Source organism: Gossypium hirsutum, chromosome D12, assembly GCF_007990345.1.
Source record: "Gossypium hirsutum isolate 1008001.06 chromosome D12, Gossypium_hirsutum_v2.1, whole genome shotgun sequence".
Lineage (NCBI taxonomy): Eukaryota > Viridiplantae > Streptophyta > Magnoliopsida > Malvales > Malvaceae > Gossypium > Gossypium hirsutum.
This window is the reverse complement of record NC_053448.1, coordinates 10,738,946-10,756,873: the sequence shown is the minus strand read 5'-3', so window position 1 is coordinate 10,756,873 and position 17,928 is coordinate 10,738,946. Positions and strand designations below refer to the sequence as shown.

The 17,928-nt window shown below is 29.3% G+C and overlaps 1 protein-coding gene and 2 long non-coding RNA genes across 3 annotated transcripts; 2 read left to right on the top strand and 1 right to left on the bottom strand.

The window, feature by feature from the left end:
* Positions 1-6,555: 6,555 nt before the first annotated feature.
* On the top strand, positions 6,556-8,444 carry LOC107945804 (naringenin,2-oxoglutarate 3-dioxygenase). Its single transcript, NM_001327494.1, is given in 3 exon segments — positions 6,556-6,918; positions 7,406-7,834; positions 7,921-8,444. Coding segments are annotated over 3 exon segments (1,107 nt in total). The 5' UTR covers positions 6,556-6,558; the 3' UTR covers positions 8,239-8,444.
* Positions 8,445-9,218: 774 nt separating this feature from the next.
* Positions 9,219-9,950, bottom strand: LOC107947515 (uncharacterized). The gene is made up of 2 exons (XR_001697149.2): positions 9,792-9,950; positions 9,219-9,493 (listed from the first exon to the last, which is right to left on the bottom strand). It is a non-coding gene; the product is annotated as an uncharacterized lncRNA (long non-coding RNA).
* LOC121224673 (uncharacterized) lies at positions 9,630-10,284 on the top strand. Its single transcript, XR_005922366.1, has 2 exons — positions 9,630-9,688; positions 9,982-10,284. It is a non-coding gene; the product is annotated as an uncharacterized lncRNA (long non-coding RNA).
* The last annotated feature ends 7,644 nt before the right edge of the window (positions 10,285-17,928 follow it).

Below are 17,928 nucleotides of genomic sequence, written 5' to 3'. Positions count from 1 at the left end.
AATTTCAATTTTAGTCTTTATGCTACATTTAAATTTTAAATTATATAATAATGGTCAAATCTCAATTTTAATCACTATCTTACATTCAAATTTAAGTTTCAATCTTTATATTTCAACTTTTTAATACAATGTGGTATCTCAATTTTTTACAATTTCATTGATTAGCTCAAATATTTTGTTTTGATTAAAATGTTGATGTAACATTTAAGAGTTATTAATACAATTAAAATTATTTGTTAAATTCAAATCCATTGTAATGTCAACTTTTTTGTTATATGACACCAGTGACTTTAATAGAAGAATTTAATGGTATTAACAATTGGATCTGAACTTTTAAATTTAAAAAATAGAGAGACTAAATTTATAAAAATAAAAATACTAAATTTTAAATATACAAAGAGTACAAAAACTTAAAATATATTTTAATACTCAAATATTTACTATTTAATTTAACTTAAAAATAATTAATAATTAAACTCTGACTCTCCCACTCCAGTCGTTGCTTTTCTTTGTTACTTCGAAAGTAGTTGCTTCGACTTCAGCCACTCGAATTTTCGATATTTCTTTTTATTTCTCATCAAACGAATGACATCTTCTTCCGGAAATCCTGATTATTGTTAACATGATATTGAGGAATCTCATTGCTATTACTCAAACAAGCGCGAAACGTATACTTACATGTTCTTTCATAAGTCAAATCAGATATGTAATTATTGCTCGTTATATATCCATACTAATTAATAATTATAGTAATTGTATTTTACATGTGACAAGCCAACGAATTATATTTCGAGACATGAATTTTAAATCTCTTCAACATTCTAATTACATGTGACATTTTAGTAATAAAAAAATGAAATTGAAAAAAAAAACAATAAAGGAGAATCAAAACAAACAAAAATAAATGAAAAGTTACAAAGAAACTCATTCGATTAAACCAAAACATTATCTCAATTGAAGTTAAAACCTATAAATATAAAATATAATTTGAAGGGTAGAAATGTTATAGTAATTTTTTTTTACAATTTTATAAGCTAAAATAAATAACTAAATGAGGTTTTTTTTTATGAAATTAAAAAAATAAGTGTGACAAGTACAGTTAAAAAAATATAAATATATGTCTATATCAAACTATTACGGTATAGACTGTTTAAGGAATCACAAAGTAAAATCAAACCATTACGGCACGATCAGACTAAGAACTGGTACAATCCAAACTAAAGTCAACAAACTGAATTAACTGGACTAAACCCACACATGACAGTCGCATATGGTGAGACTTTGCAACTCACACATAAATTGTGAATGATGAGTCTTAAATTTGAATACTTAAAACTCAAAATCTCCATCTTTACCAATTCAACTAACAACTAAATAAAATTTTTAATTGCAAAGATTTTCCACTTTCTTTTATAATAAAGATTTTAAGATAAAAAGGGGAAATTTTCTCAACATAACAATTTTTTTTATACATTTTATATATTTATATTTTTTATAAATTTATAATTTGTTTTGGGTAAATTTGACATTTTCATATATTAATAATATCTATTTTTTTTTTGGCATGCTGTGTTTTGTATAATTTATTATTATGATTCAATTTAAAAATAATTTGTTTGTTTATGTTGTAGTTCATATTATATTTTTGCATAATATTGTGATAGTGATTATATTTAGTAAAAATTAGGTGTTGTGTCGTATCACATTCTCATTATGTTTTCATATGTAAAGAATTTTTTTTAAGTAATGTGTAAACTATTACAAGTTTTCAAATTAATTAGTTTTTCATATATATATATAATAAAAATTAATATACAACATTATGCTAGCATCAAGACTCAAATTCATGCCCATAAATGTGATGGACTTATTTTTCATGAAGGCTCAATTACTTGCATTGAATTCAAATAAATTAGAGCCCAATTGAATGTATTAATCCATGACCTTCAAAGAAATGATTTTAAGAGCTTAAACATTCAAAACTCCATTTTGAGGTAAATTTTGCCCATGGATGCAAGCCCAAAAGTTGAGTCGATTGGAATATGTTGTTAAGCTTGGAAAAGTTTAAGTATTGAAGTGAGCATCCCAAATGCACACTTCCTTGAAGATTATAATCCATCTGAAGCTCATTTGGATTAGAGTTGTTCATGGGCCGAGCTGGGTCGAGTAAAAAATTTAGGCCTATTTTCTAGGCTCGAGCTTGGCCCGAAAAATGGGTTTAAAATTTTTTTCAAGTCTAGACCAGATAAAAAACTAAAACCCGAGCTAGACTCAATCCGTCCGTATTAAATTTTTTATATTATTTTTTATATAAAATATATAATACAACAAATACACTAAAAACATTAAAATAAATGTTTCCCAACAAATGAAAAAAAATAAAAAAAATATACTTCAATAACACGATAAATGCAAATTAGCAAGCAAATACCCCTAAAATAGTAGAAAAATTAATAATAAAACAATAGTTATACAATATCCAAATAACAATAAAATAGTAATAATATAATAGCGAAATGATAGCAAAACAATGAAAAATAGTGGCAAAACAGTAGCAACTTTTTTTTTTGCAAATTCGGCTCGGATCCAAGCCCAAAAAAGCTTACCCCGTACCCGACCTATTTAGAAAATGAGTCTTATTTTTTTGTCTAACCCCCTTTTTTAGGGCCTATTTTTGCCCAAATCCTCCCACTTTTCAAACAGGTCTTCAGGCTAGTTGGATGGCCTGACCATGAACAAGTCTAAATTTGGACCACTTAAAGACTTAATTGCTTTTTTTTCCTAATTTGTCAATGACCCAATTAGGAAGTTTATTTGTAAGTCCAAATTTATTTGCTTTTTTCTTTTTGTAAATTTGGTCCATGCACAACTCTTATATAGTTCGCCAAATTCACTTAGTCTTTTCTTTTCTCCTTAAGTTTCTTATGAAGAAATCAACATATTTAGACTAGTTTTCAGGGATTTGTTTTCTTAGCCAACAACATTTTCTTAGGCTAGTTTTTACAGATTTGTTTCTCTTTTTTAGCCCCCTTTTCGTATAAAAAGGGTAATCACTCACCATAGAGCATCCAACTTTGATTTGAATAAAAGTATTCTTTGAGTTCTTCTTATTTGCAAGAAATCTTTTATTATTTCTTTTAGAAGAGTTTTCAACTCAATCTTCTTTGAGCTTGTTAGCGGGAGTTATTCACATTTCAATTTGCCAAGTTATCTAGCTTGGAAAGTCAATTAAAGTGATTCGTGGAGTTTACTGAAGCTTGTTCTTCAAGGGGTTTCATTGAATATAGTTCTTCCTCATCTCACCATCAACATTTTTTTTATCATCCTTCCATCTTTCTTTATTTATTCTTAATTTTTTTATTCTTAAATTATTCCAAATTTATTTATCTTTTAATTTTAGATTCAATAATTCAAAGTTAGCCTCATTTTTTTGGAGAACAAGATTCAATTTTTTTTGTTTAATAATTGGCTAAATCTATCTCTTCTTGTTTCAATCTCTTTCTTTTCAAATTTGTTTTATTTTCATTTTTTCTAATTGTTTGTTTGTTTAATTTTTAGATTCGAACTCTAAACATTTTCAACAACTTAAAATCGATCCATTCGTTGCCCTGTATTACAACATTTTTAATTGAAATATAAGAATATGGAATGTAAGTATAAATTAATGGCATGCAATTTTAGGTAGCTATATATGAATTTAAACAAATTTTAAAGTATGGGGAAATAATTTAGTGAAAAAATTGAATGCTTTGTCATAAATAGGGTTTTTAGTTTTCTCCATAAGACTGTTGTCGTTTTCTTTGTAAGCACCTCCTATAACACATTGTTCATGAGACATAACTGAATTGTTAACAAAGTTTTCTCATCAAGTTCTTCCCATTTTTATTGATCTAGATTTTCGGGCTTTTGCCTAGTAATAACCCTTTTTAAGCCGTTCTAGACTAGAATTCATGTCATCCCAAATTGCTATAAATTAAAATTTTTGGTCCCGTTGAACTTTTTGATGTTGAATCTCATTTTTTCCATCTCAAATGAGTCGATCTACAAAAGTTGAACTTGGCTTTGATACCAATTTGTTGGGGATTGACCCGTATAAACAACGAACAAGAAAATAGAGAACATCAAACACACAAATATTTATGTGGAAACTCCTCCGAAAAAAGATAAAAGCCACAGGAAAAGAAAACTTCACTAATTAGTAAATCAACAAAGAGTACAAGATGGAGAAAATAAACAAACCTCGAACCCGAAATACAAAGTTTTCCTGAATTTTCCACAAACTCTCTCTTAAATTTGTTCTTGTTATTCTAAAATATCTAGCGTTGCTAAAAGGCTTATTTATAAGCTAAAATTCATGTAAAAATATAACTAAAACATCCTAAACTAATCAGAGTTTCATTGGGAAAAGATAGTACAATTTAATTAGGAGAAAAAACTGGTTTAGTAGAAAACACGTCGCCACAGTTATTTATTGGTTAGGGAAGTAATTTCAAACTAGTTGTCTCCTGGTTACCAAACAAGGAAAAAGAATTGAGTTGTTCGAGGTTGAGTGAGGAACTAAAACTAACTTATTAGAAGCATTAAGGACATACGTTGATGATCGAATCTATGAATCAAATGAAGATTTTGCCTTTAATTATTGTTTCTTACCATTGATTTTTTTTCTAAAAATTTTATTTATTGCTTTATTTGTTAAGTTTTTAATCTGAATTTTAGTTTTTGTTTTTATTTAAGAAATAATATTACCATTTATATTTGTGGATATGACTTTACTTGTTGCTATATATTAATTTTATATTTTTAAGTAGTTTTTTTTATTTTTGTAAATCTTCACAACCTAATAATAATTAATAATTAATACACAAGACGGCAAAAAAAAACAACACAACTAAAAAATTTAAAATGTTTACTCAAATTTTTTAAAAAATTTATATTTATTATTAACCCCTAAAATAATTTAAATTTATAATATATATTTGGAAGGTAAACATACAATTAATTAAAACAAAAGAAAATAAAAAAAAACTATTTTTGTTCCCATTCCGTACTTCTCTTCCTCAACTCAACTCATGTCGTAAACGGTCAAACCAAAAGAGAAACCACGTGTCAACAATTATTTTCTAAGAATTAACAGGTCTCGTACGTTTTATAAGTCAAAGTTAGTACTTTCTATTACCTTCAATTATTTTCTGAATTTTCACATTTTCTAAATATATGTATTTTTTTTTAATTTATTTCATAGAAAAACTTGTTGTCATCCTCAACGTGACACATCACCTGTTTTTTTAACCACACAAATAATTGGACTAATTGGTATACCAGCTTAGAAACTTTATGGATTAAACTGAATAAAAATATTTTAAATATCATTTTGAGTGCTAAATTAAATTAAATTAATTATATATATATTTATTGCCCTTTAGTACTTAAATAGCATTTATTTCATTCTTTCACCTCCTACCTTTCTTTTATTAAAGAAATATAACAACACATTTTCTAATGTCTCACTAAATTCACGATTCCAGTGCTTGAAATCAGTTTCTTTCTTTACAAGTGTTTATTTGATATTTAAAAAGAAAACAAATACTAAATTCTTAATTTTGCTTCTAAAATTAAAAAAATTTCTAATCAATTTAAGATAATGTGCCAGGTTGACTGAGCCACAAGTGTTATATTTATATTATATATATATAATTTTGGGTTAGTATTTTATATATTAACAATGTATTTTTTTTCATAAACAGTTTTAAAAATTTATCACATGTTTTTATATATATATATATAAATATTTTACTATAGATATTTGTTATCATATTGACTCCACATTTTCTATACAAAATATTTTCTCTTTAATTTTTAATATTTTATTATATCTTATAAAACATTTATCACATCTTAAATCCATTTCTAGACCTTTTATTATTATTAAACACGTGATATAATCTAATGTATGATTTGTCATTTAACATCATAACAATTAACAATCAATTCTCCTGTTAAAATCTCCATCCATATTTACTCTTAAAAATTAGTCTATGTACATCAAAATAAAATATATGTACCATACCACGTATAATTATTTAGTTATTCTATCAGTCATACCAAATTATAACAGTGTAAATGAATAAATACTTAAATTGTTTTTTAATTTAATATATAAAGAATAATTTACTATAAAATAATCGAAGGTGTTACCTAAGTCCTGTTCCTATGGGCCCCATCCATAGGTTTCATTAAACTTCATAAAATCCTCCGGTTCTAGAAGCGCCAAATAGAAATAGAAGAAAGTCTGGTAGCTGACTGCGCGGTCACACACGAGCCACGAGGTAAGGGTGGTAGTTACAGCTGCCCAGCTAGGCCAGCCTCACCACCCCGTGCCTCTTTTCACCTTCCTATCTGAACCCCTCTCCTTATATTTATTTATATGCACCTCACTTCACTGTCTTACCCAAAAACGTATTCGACAGTTCTCAACTAAACTTATAACGTTCGATCGTTTAACGCAAACCCATTTTTAAGTGGGGGAAAGGTTTAAGTTCAGAGTCATAAGCAACATCAATGGCTCCTTCAACTCTGACGGCTCTTGCGGAAGAGAAAACCTTGCAGGCAAGCTTCGTTCGTGATGAAGATGAGCGTCCTAAGGTTGCTTACAACCAATTCAGTAATGATATCCCTGTCATCTCTCTTGCTGGTATCGATGATGTTGATGGCAAGAGGGGTGAGATATGCAAGAAGATTGTTGAGGCTTGTGAGGATTGGGGTGTCTTCCAGGTTGTGGATCATGGTGTTGATACTAAACTCGTGTCCGAAATGACCCGTTTTGCCAGAGAGTTTTTTGCTTTGCCTGCTGAAGAGAAGCTTCGGTTCGATATGTCTGGTGGCAAGAAAGGTGGTTTCATCGTCTCCAGCCACCTTCAGGTATTAACACCTAGCCCCGTTTTGATAATTTAAACATGTTCTTCCCAGAAGCACATTACAACCTTGAAATTGTTTGAAATATTTTGCATAAAAATAGAATTAAGGAAAAAAAATCAAGACTTTGAGGCCTGAAAGTTTTTTGAGGCTTTTATTATACTAGCAGGATACAACAAAATTCTAAGCAACCAAATCAGACTAATGAAAAATAATAAAATAAAATTTAATTAGGTAGGAAATGATTTTTTTTAAATAGATTTATGGCATGTAATAAATATATTTATTAAAAGCTCTCATAGAGATTAATCGATGTTTTGGTTATACTAGTAAAATTAATTGTTTATTATATAGGATGTTTTAAGTACAAATCTCATTTCGATTAAATTTGTATTGAATCAATATATAAAAAGATAAAAAATATATATATGAGAAGGTATTTTAATAATTCTATAATTAAATTGATCTCAAAGGATCATTGTTTATATGCCAGGGAGAAGCAGTGCAAGATTGGCGGGAGATTGTGACATACTTTTCATACCCATTGAAGAGCAGGGACTATTCAAGGTGGCCTGATAAGCCAGAGGGTTGGATTGAAGTTACAAAGGAGTACAGCGAGAAGTTGATGGGCCTAGCTTGCAAGCTTCTTGAGGTGTTGTCAGAGGCCATGGGGTTAGAGAAGGAGGCTTTGACTAAGGCATGTGTGGACATGGATCAGAAAGTGGTGGTTAACTTCTATCCTAAATGCCCTCAACCTGACCTCACTTTAGGACTCAAGCGCCACACTGACCCAGGCACCATCACACTCTTGCTTCAAGACCAAGTTGGTGGGCTTCAGGCCACCCGGGACAATGGCAAGACGTGGATCACTGTCCAACCTGTGGAAGGAGCCTTTGTGGTCAACCTTGGAGACCATGGCCATGTAAGTTTTTTACTTGGAAAAAAAATTGAAATTGTTATGATTTATGCGAGAGTGGAGTAATGACTGAAATAATTGATGGTGAGCAGTATCTGAGCAATGGGAGGTTCAAGAATGCTGATCACCAAGCAGTGGTGAACTCAAACTGCAGCAGATTGTCAATAGCCACATTCCAAAATCCAGCACCCGATGCCACAGTGTATCCCTTGAAGATCAGAGAGGGAGAGAAACCAATCCTTGAGGAGCCCATCACATTTGCTGAGATGTATAGGAGGAAGATGAGCAAAGATCTTGAGCTTGCCAGGCTGAAGAAGGTGGCCAAAGAGCAGCAACAGTTGAAGGAGAAGGAGGCTGAGAATGAGAAGCCCAAGCTTGAAGCCAAGCCATTGGAGGAAATCCTTGCATAAAACTTTTACCAGCACTGTTTCGTCTTCCACTATGTTGTGTTAATTTTATTGCATTTCTACTTTTTTTGTGGTGGTGATACCCGTTTCTATTTCTTTTCTAGCGAGTAATGTATGTCATGTTTTCCACATTTGATGCTTGTGGTCTATTATATACTCGGGTATCGGTAATAGATGAAAATAAAATTTCCCACTTCACTTTCTTCCTACTTTATCAGCCTGCCACTCTCTACTTTGTGTTCATAGTTGTGGTTGAATTTATGAATGGCTGATAACTCTCTGTAACTATTCTTCAATCCTTACATTTCAATATATTTGAATTTGTGTCCTTTTACTTCATATTTTTTAATATGCATTCACTCAATCGGTTTAATTTTTATATATTAATAATGGAATAAATCTTTTAAAATTTATAACAACATTACATTATAACTATAAAAATTTAAATTCGATACCAAACCATTTCTCTCTCCTCTCACAATTATTAAAAAAATAATCAATTTTGTGGTAAGATTAGAACACTCACTTTTTTGTTGTAAGGACCAATTCTACTTTCTTATTGTTATTTATTTTGGGCTTTCTTAAGTTGGAACTTTTAAGACGGGTTGGAACAAAATAGTTTAACAAAGCCCGAAACCCGCATGTTTCGCCCAACGATTGACATTTCATGTGATTCGAGGTGGCAAACCTATTGAGTTTAAGTCTTTTTATATTTGAAATTTTTTGAACTCAAAATTTTTTAAAATTGGGTCGGATCAAATCGAGCGAGCTCTAACGGATTGAAATTATAAATGTTTTTAATTTAGTATGTAATAATTTATTTTACTTTTATACGATGACAACACAACTCAAATTTGTCTTATAAAAAATATAAATCATATATATTTAATATAGCTCTTTTATATAAAATAATTGAAGTGCTTATTGTATGATATGTATGTCACTTAACGGAAATATTTTTTATTGTTTATTATTATATTATATTAAAAATTAAATAACTTTTGTGTTTCTTATTAAATTTATAAATCTTGTAATACCCAATTTTTTCCCGGGATCAATCTAAAACCCAAAATAAATAAACCCACTAATTTAACCCAACTACAATACAACCCAAATAGCCCAATTACAGAAACCCAAACCCATATTCAAAAAAAACCTAGCCTAAGAAGCAACAAGCTTCAGCCGCACGCCCAACAGCAGCCTCCCTAACTGCCGCCGCATCCTCCGCGCACGTACGCCTCTTCCACGGCCTCCATACCTGCGAGAAAAGCGGATCCAAACAGCAATAGACGCAGCAAATAACGAAATAGGATTTTTATTACTTTTATTTTGCTGTAATTTTGGCTATAAAAAGCCATCAAAAATCTGTAAAAGAAGGGAGGAGAATACACATAGAAACACTGAAAAGTACAGAGAAAAAGAAAGAAAGATACAAACTTTTTTGAATATAAAGGTGGCTTTATTTATTTATTTATTTATTTTTCGGTGTTCATCATTTTTTTATGTATATATATAGCTATTATTGATTTAAAAAAGAAAAGAGAGGAGAAACTCACCTAATCGCCGGAGCCGACGAGCCGGTGCCACCTCCGGCGCAATCGGGGCCTTAGCGCACGGTTGAACGGCGGCGCAAGGCTGGGGTCGAAAAACCCTAGCAGAGGATTCTCATCTTTTTTATTTTTTTATTTTTTTCTTTTTTTTACTGTAAATATGATTTTTAGGAAAAAAATCTTTTTTAAATAACAGAGCAAAACGACGCCGTTTTACCCAGGCATGACCCGCACGGTGACCCGACCCGGAGAAGAGGATCCGCGCGTTCTGTTAATGGGGAAATTTCGAATTTAGGCCCTCCATTTTGCAGCGCACTCCAATTAGACCTGTTTTACTTTTTTTTAATTTAGGCCGCATACTTTATTTTTATTTTGATTTGGTCCCTCAATGCGAGCGTTTTGGAGGGTGGGATTAATTTCCCTTTCAATCCCCTATTGTTGCTCGCGCGTTCAAGTTGATTCTTATTTATTTATTTTCGAATCCACCCTATTTTCCGTCTTTAAGTTCAATTTAATCCATTTTTAAAACTTTTATTTTAATTAATTATCATTTAAAAAAGAAAACATTATTATTATATTATATATTATCATTATTACTATCATTACCTTTGTATTCATTCACATGCATTTTTCTTATATAATATATATATGCATTTTTTATATAGTATTCACCTATTGTTTTTTACACGGTATAACATATATGCATATTTTAATATATATATTTTTTCTAAGCTTTTTTTAAATACGTATATACTTTATACTTACATACTTTTTTATATTTTTTATTTTACTTTTCTATTTTTTTATATTTTTTATTTTACTTTTCTAATTTTTTATATACTTTATACATTTATATTTTATATACATATATGTTTTGTAACACATTTATTTCCCAAAATATACATGCATTTTCTATAATATATATACGTACACTTTTTTTATTTTTTAAATTATTATAAATATTTTCTTTATTATTTTATATATTCTATTGTTTTATACACATATTGTACATATATAAGTATTTAAATATATACATATACATATTTTCATGATTTACTAATATATATGCACATATACATACTTTTATATTTTTTATCTTATTTTCACAATTTTCACATGCATATATACATACATACAATATAACATTACATCATATTTTACTCGAATTTAGAAATGGAAAATTGTCAAAATGAGACAATGCTCGTATTTAGGATTTTCAAGGAAGTCGAGCCCTAACGTATTGGGTTCCGATTTTTTTCGTTAAATCTATCAATCAAGCATTTCTCTTTAATCAAAAAATAAGAACTCATTATTGGGAATTCAACACGTTGTGTCTTAACGTATTAGATGTGACGCATTGATTTCTCGAAATGAAGATTTTTTCTAAAAAATAATAATAAAGGAAATATTCCGAGTTTGGGATTTTGAAGGAAGTGTCCTAACGTATTGGGCTGCGATTTCTTAAATCTTGAATAAATGAATATTCTTTTAAATTTTTATTGTGCGAGTATTTTGGCCTAGTTCATTTTTAAGGAAATTAAAATGTCGTGCCCTAACACATTGGGTGTGGTATTTTCTTTCTCTGAAATGATAAGTGTATTAATACGTAACGTTTTTCAGTTTTTGCTAAGGATTATATTTTTCAAAATTTCGACATTAAGACATTAATTAATTAACTAGGTACCAATTTTTGGGCGTTACGAGAGTGCTAATCCTTCCTCGAACGTAACTGACTCCCAGATCCGTTTTTCTAAAACTCGTAGACCAAAGCTGTTTTTTTAGGTGATCCAATCACACCTTAATAAAAGATTGGTGGCGACTCCCAATTTTCATTTTTTAAAGTCGACAACCTAAAATTTTTGTTTTTTCAAAAAAATGGTTTCGACAAATCTAATACTCATTTCTAGAATATTTATTCCAAAACTCAAATATATTATACTAAGGGAAAATTACTAATAAAAGCCCTTTTTTTTTCAAAATTTACCGAAATGGGCCGATTTTTTGATTATTTACCGGAATGGACCATTTTCGCGAAATCGCGTCCACGTCAGCGCGATGTCAGGGTACGTGTCAGGACATCGCGTCCACGTCAGCGCGATTTGCTTACGTGGACACAAATCGCGCCTACGAGGACGCGATTTGCTGACGTGGCTGAACAGTTTATGTTTTTAAGCTTGGAAAACTTTGAAAGGCCATAACTTTTCGCTCGGTTGTCCGATTGAGACGATTTTTTTTATTTCGAATAACTTTTCGAGATCTACGCGCTGGCAAACAGCCTAAGGCGGTTTGCCGTAGTTTTCATCGAAAAAGATCCTTTTTTGCCCTTAAATTTTGATTTTTTCAGTTTAAAATTGAATTTTGAAACATTCAAATCATTATTTTCCTTATTTATTTGAAGCAAACATCGGATCTTTTTTTACAGAATTGTCTTATATCATCCTGTTATAGGTATAAGTCAGCTCATTTCATTTTTGAAAAGTTCCCTAAAATTTTCCATTTTATTCAAATTAGTCCCTAAAACCTAAATAGTCATATTTTCAAATCTAAGTTTCGTTTTTCAATTCAAATTCAATTTCATCCTTCCATAACATTCAAATATTCTTAAATACAAAAATTTCATGCTAATTTTGAAATAATTATACTTTAGTCCCTATACTCGTAACTAACAAATTATACATTACAAATTAGTCCCTATTCATCTCTAAGCAGTTTCTCAGCGCGTAGATCTTGAAAATTTATTCGAAATAAAAAAAAATCGTCTCAATCGGACAACCGAGCCAAAAGTTATGGCCTTTCAAAGTTTTTCAAGCTAAAAAACATAAACTGTTCATGCCACGTCAGCAAATCGCGTCCTCTAGGGCGCGATTTCCGCCAACGTCAGCAATTCGCGCTGACGTGGACGCGATTTCCTGGCGCGTACCCTGACATCGCGCTGACGTGGACGCAATTTCGCGGAAAATGGACCATTCCGGTAAATAATAAAATAGTTGGCCCATTTCGGTAAATTTTGAAAAAAAAAACTTTTATTGGTAAATTACCCTTATACTAATCTCAGTCCTGAATAATTTACTCATTATTAATTTTAGCACAAATCTCAAGTAAAAAATAAAAAGAAATTTAACTCAATACCCAAATGCAATTTGTAAAAGTTAAAAACTCAGTACTCTATATTCTTCGAACATTCGAAAGTAAACTCTTCTACTATATTATATAATGTATCGTTTGATATATAATATATTAATAATTTTTATATATGCATTGATGATTAAACATTAGAATATTATATAAGTCTATCTTTTATTATAATCTATATTTAATATTATCACTAAATTTAAATTTTATAGATTTGAATAATTATTGATTTTATATATTTATTATATATAAAATAATGATAGTATTATAAATATTTTATTTTCAATTAATGTTGTTAAAAATATGTAAAATGATTTCAATCGTTGAATGTATATTAATATATAGAGTGTTTTAGATCGATATGATAGAGATAACAAATTTGTTTGAAAATTTACATGCATGTTGATAAATTCAAGGATTAGATCATTAAAATATTAATCATATAGATAGTTACGGAAGCATGTAAAACTACTTTTGTTTTTACACGGTGTAACTCTGTATAGGGAGGATCCACTTACATAGTGTAAAAACTAGAATAGTTTTACACATTTTCATAACTGTCTATATGATTGATACTTTAATGATCCCACCGTTATATTTCATGGTCTATTCATTTAGATCGTGTATGTCAAATTTGATGTAAATTTAAAATTTCTAACTGTTTTTTTTATGTAAAAAATTTCAACCCTTGAATATATATTAATATATAGTGTTTTAGATCAATATGATAGAGATATTAATTTATTCGAAAGTTTACATGCATGACAAGTACAATTATATTGATAAATTCAACAGTTGGATCATTAAAATATTAATCATATAAATTAGTTATGAAAGTGTGTAAGTTTTTATGATGTGTAACTCTATATAGGGAGGGACCCACACAGTGTAAAAACTAAAGTAATATTTTAACAATCCAACCGTTATATTTCATGGTCTATTCATGTATGTCATATTTGATGTAAATTTAAATTTTCTAACTACTTATTTTATGTAAAGAAATTTCAATCGTTGTATATATATATATATATAGAATGTTTTAGGTCGATATGAAAGAAAAATCAGATTTGTTCAAAAGTTTACATGCATGAAAAGTACAATTATATTGGCCTAATAACAAATTTAGCTCTCCAATGTTTACGCATTCTATCAATTTTATTATAAATCTAAAAAATTCAACAAATTTAACACTCTATGTTTACAAAATTTGTCATTTTAGTTTAAATTGTAAAAATCCAATGAATTTAGTTATCAAATTTTACAAAACTTTTCAATTTACTTCTATTTCTAAAATTAAAAAAAGACACATTTTTAATATTCCTCAACGTACCTCCAAAACTCGTTAAATAAAAAGAGTATTTAACATCATTCTTATTATGCCCATTTTAAACTAGTGCCATCTTTGTGAATATGGTAAAAAATCAAGTTAGCTTAAATCCAATTGTCATATTTTAAATTAGTATCATATTCTTTAATTAAATTACTCTAAGAAAAATTATAATTTTTAAGCTATTACAAAACAATCATTTTGATTTTTTTTCTTATTTTAAAAATATTCAATGACCTAGTCTTTGAGTAGAGAAAATCATGCAATTAAAATCTTTCATGAAATGAAAAACCTTGAAAAGGTTTTTTTTTTTTTTTTGCTGTTTTGGACATGTCAATCAATAACTTTCAAACTTGGATAGTCCGGATATGCATTAGAAGAAAATACTTTTACAAATCACAAGAAAGCTATCTTGCAAAGATAAAATTCAAAGAGTTGAAAAAAAAAAGCTTTATTCAGTGGGTGGTGTGTTTAATGAATAATGAAGAAGCCTTTATATAAGCTAGTTAATTACATCAAAATAAAACTCTTAAGTATAATGACACTAGTTCTAATGGAACTAAACTATCTTGTTAACTAAGAAATATAAAACTTGTAAACAATTTTAAATACCTAAAAACATACAAATTTTGGAAAAATAAAAAAAATAAAAAATTTAACAAATACAATTTTGGGTTCATATAGTTAAAATTGAGCCTTAAAATCAAACTCAATATGATTTAAACTCGAATTAAAGCTCGAAGCTCATAATTTCTCGTAATAATCCCGTACAGCAGAATCATGCAGTCTTCACTAAAATGGTTATAACTTGAGTTTTAAGATTTGAAATCAAGTGATTCAAAGTGTGTTTCGAAGACAAGAGATAGCTCTTCAAACATAATGAAAGAATCTCAACCTAGAAATGTTTGGATTCATCCAAAAGCTCATCACAAGTCAACTAATCTTTTGAGCTTGAAAAACAAGAAGTTTTATGAATGTAAGTTAATAAAATTCATTCATAAAATTTATCTCATCCACGCATTGTCTCACGTCCAAAGTTTGGCTTTAAATTTTGCTATTTTTTGGGGTTGTCAAATTGACCTTATAAAAGGTTAAGAACAACATATTCTTAGGCTGGAATTTGGGCCCATACTTGTGTCACAGACTTGCAGTTGTCGATTCCTTCAAGGTAGCTTCTAGTTTGGGCCCCCATTCTCGTGTCTGCATGGAATTCTCATAAGTCAACCTCCCATTAATCTTTCACACCTAGTCCGAATTAGCTAGCATAGTTTTATAAGTATCCATAAAATCAACAATATACTCAGCACCACTATCACTCGAGTTGTCCGAGTCAGTTGCAACTAGGACACAACCTGGGCTGTGAAGGCCATACAATTGTAAAATATTCCTCCTCATCATTTGTTCCACTTGAGGTAACACAAAGGGACTTCTTCCATTTTGTTTGAATTTTTTTTAATTATTTCCAATTTAGTTGAAGACTTAATTTTTCATTTTGAGGGCCAAAGAAGTGTACAACCAAGCTTTGCCATTGTTAACCAATGAGTACAGGTCTCATCTTTTTTCCTTTCTTTGCTTCTTTGGTCACCATTTCTGTCCCAAGCCGAAATCCAAGCCTTCAAGCTACAACTCAATGGATGACTCACTGCAGTTGTGGGGATCTTGCATTTTGTTACAGTGATTCGTTAATTTTTCCGGTGTTTTGGGTAGGTCTTTTAGGCTTTTGTTCTATGGGACAGCTCCTGTGTGGAGTCCATTTCCTATTTGTATTGGTTTCATCTGTATTTCCGAATGGAAAAATAACTTGAATTTTTCATTGGTATTCTATTTAGTTGGTGGTGTCAGTCCAGCTAAAACTTGTCAATGGCCTTAATTGTGCTATTTCTTACAAATCCATAGCTAAAGCTCCGTGAACCCAACAAGGAAAGAAATGCTTGAAAATAAACAAAGCCTGTAAGAATGGGAAAAGTTAGATTCATTGTTCTCCCATTGGAATGGGGCTTTCCAGGGAACATATTGCAAAAGCAATTGAGGGAAATGGTAAAGCTTCTAGGTCTTTACTACTTACAACACAAACTATCATCTTAATCTCAGCTTTTCTATTGTCCAGGAGAAGAGAACTCAACTCTGATAATTGAAGCTCTCCTTTACTACTGTGTGATATGTGATTGGAGGTTTCTATGAGGGCTTGGAAACAGAATGCTCTGTCCAAACTTGTGCTTGAAACAAATTCACAATTACCTGTTCAAGCTCATGCTATAGCAAACTTAGTTTTGACCGCTTCTTTATATGTAATTTGGAACCTTATGTTAATGAACAATTATTTCAAAAGATAATATCTTTCCATTCTCATATTCTGTAATATATCGAATTAATAAAAATTGTCATTTATTATTTTTTCCTTTTTTATGCTTTTACAAAAAATAATAATAATGTATATCAACATGTGGGTGATTTGAGAAATTTCATTTAAAAGAAATATTGAAGGGTCCTTTTGAACTAAATTCAAAATCAAATGTTCTTCCTGAATGCAACTTGCTAGCTAGGTTTTGTTGTTTGTCGGTTAAATTATGCTATTAGTTTCTATATTTTGTAAACATTGTAAATTAAGTTTTTTATATTTTAATTTGGCCATTTTTAGTTTATATATTTTTTAAATTTTAAAATTTCAGTCATCACCAAATGATATATGTATTACTTCCATAATCTGATACACCAAACATATTATTATATGTGTAACGCCATATCAGCTTGTTATTTCCACATTTTACTCACTAAAAATTTCAGTTAATGGATTAACGACTGTTATTTGCGTCAAGATTAAAATTTCAAAATTCACGACTTAAAATGATCCAATTGAAAAATATGGACTAAATCTATTACTGTATGTATAGTACAAGACTAATAATTAAATTTAAACAGACAGATTTAACAGTTATTGTTTAGGTAAAGGCTAAAATTTCAAAATTTAAAATTACATAAATTCGAAAAATAAATAGATTAAAATTAATTAAATTAAAATACAAAAATTAAATTCATAACTTTTACAAATTTCAAAGGGTTGAGGTGAATACATAATAAAGAAACAATGGAGTAAGAAGTATGTTGGATGGGAAACTTGTGAAACAAATTAAAATCCAAATCAAGTATAGGTAGGTAGGCATCTTTTTGAAGAAGTTGTTATTCCATAAGATTGGAATGAGTTTGTATATTTGGAAGATATTTTAAAAGTTTGAAAAATTAGTTAGGTCTACCTATAAATGTAAAAATAGGAATTAATGTCCCAATAGATTATAGGAGAAGTTGGAGATCAATCCATCCAAAAACACTAACAACTTTTAAAAAATATAATAATAATTTGATGGGGTGGAACCATCCCCACTTGACCAACACTTTCATATCCATTCAACTCTTTTCCTACACTCTCTTGGATTTTGAACCTTTTGGGGGTTGGGTAAAATATGGCAACATGGGGAGACCTCATGCTGATTACCATGTTGCAACTACTAATATGTGGTAAGTCTTTCTTTTCATTAAATTTGAAATTTAATTTTTACATAATGAATATTTTAGTATTTAGTATTTATTTGTTTTAGTTTTAATATTTATTTTTTAAGGATTATTTTTACTCTTAATCTTTAAAATTTAGTTAAATTGTTATATTTTTAAATAAAAAAGTTTATTGAA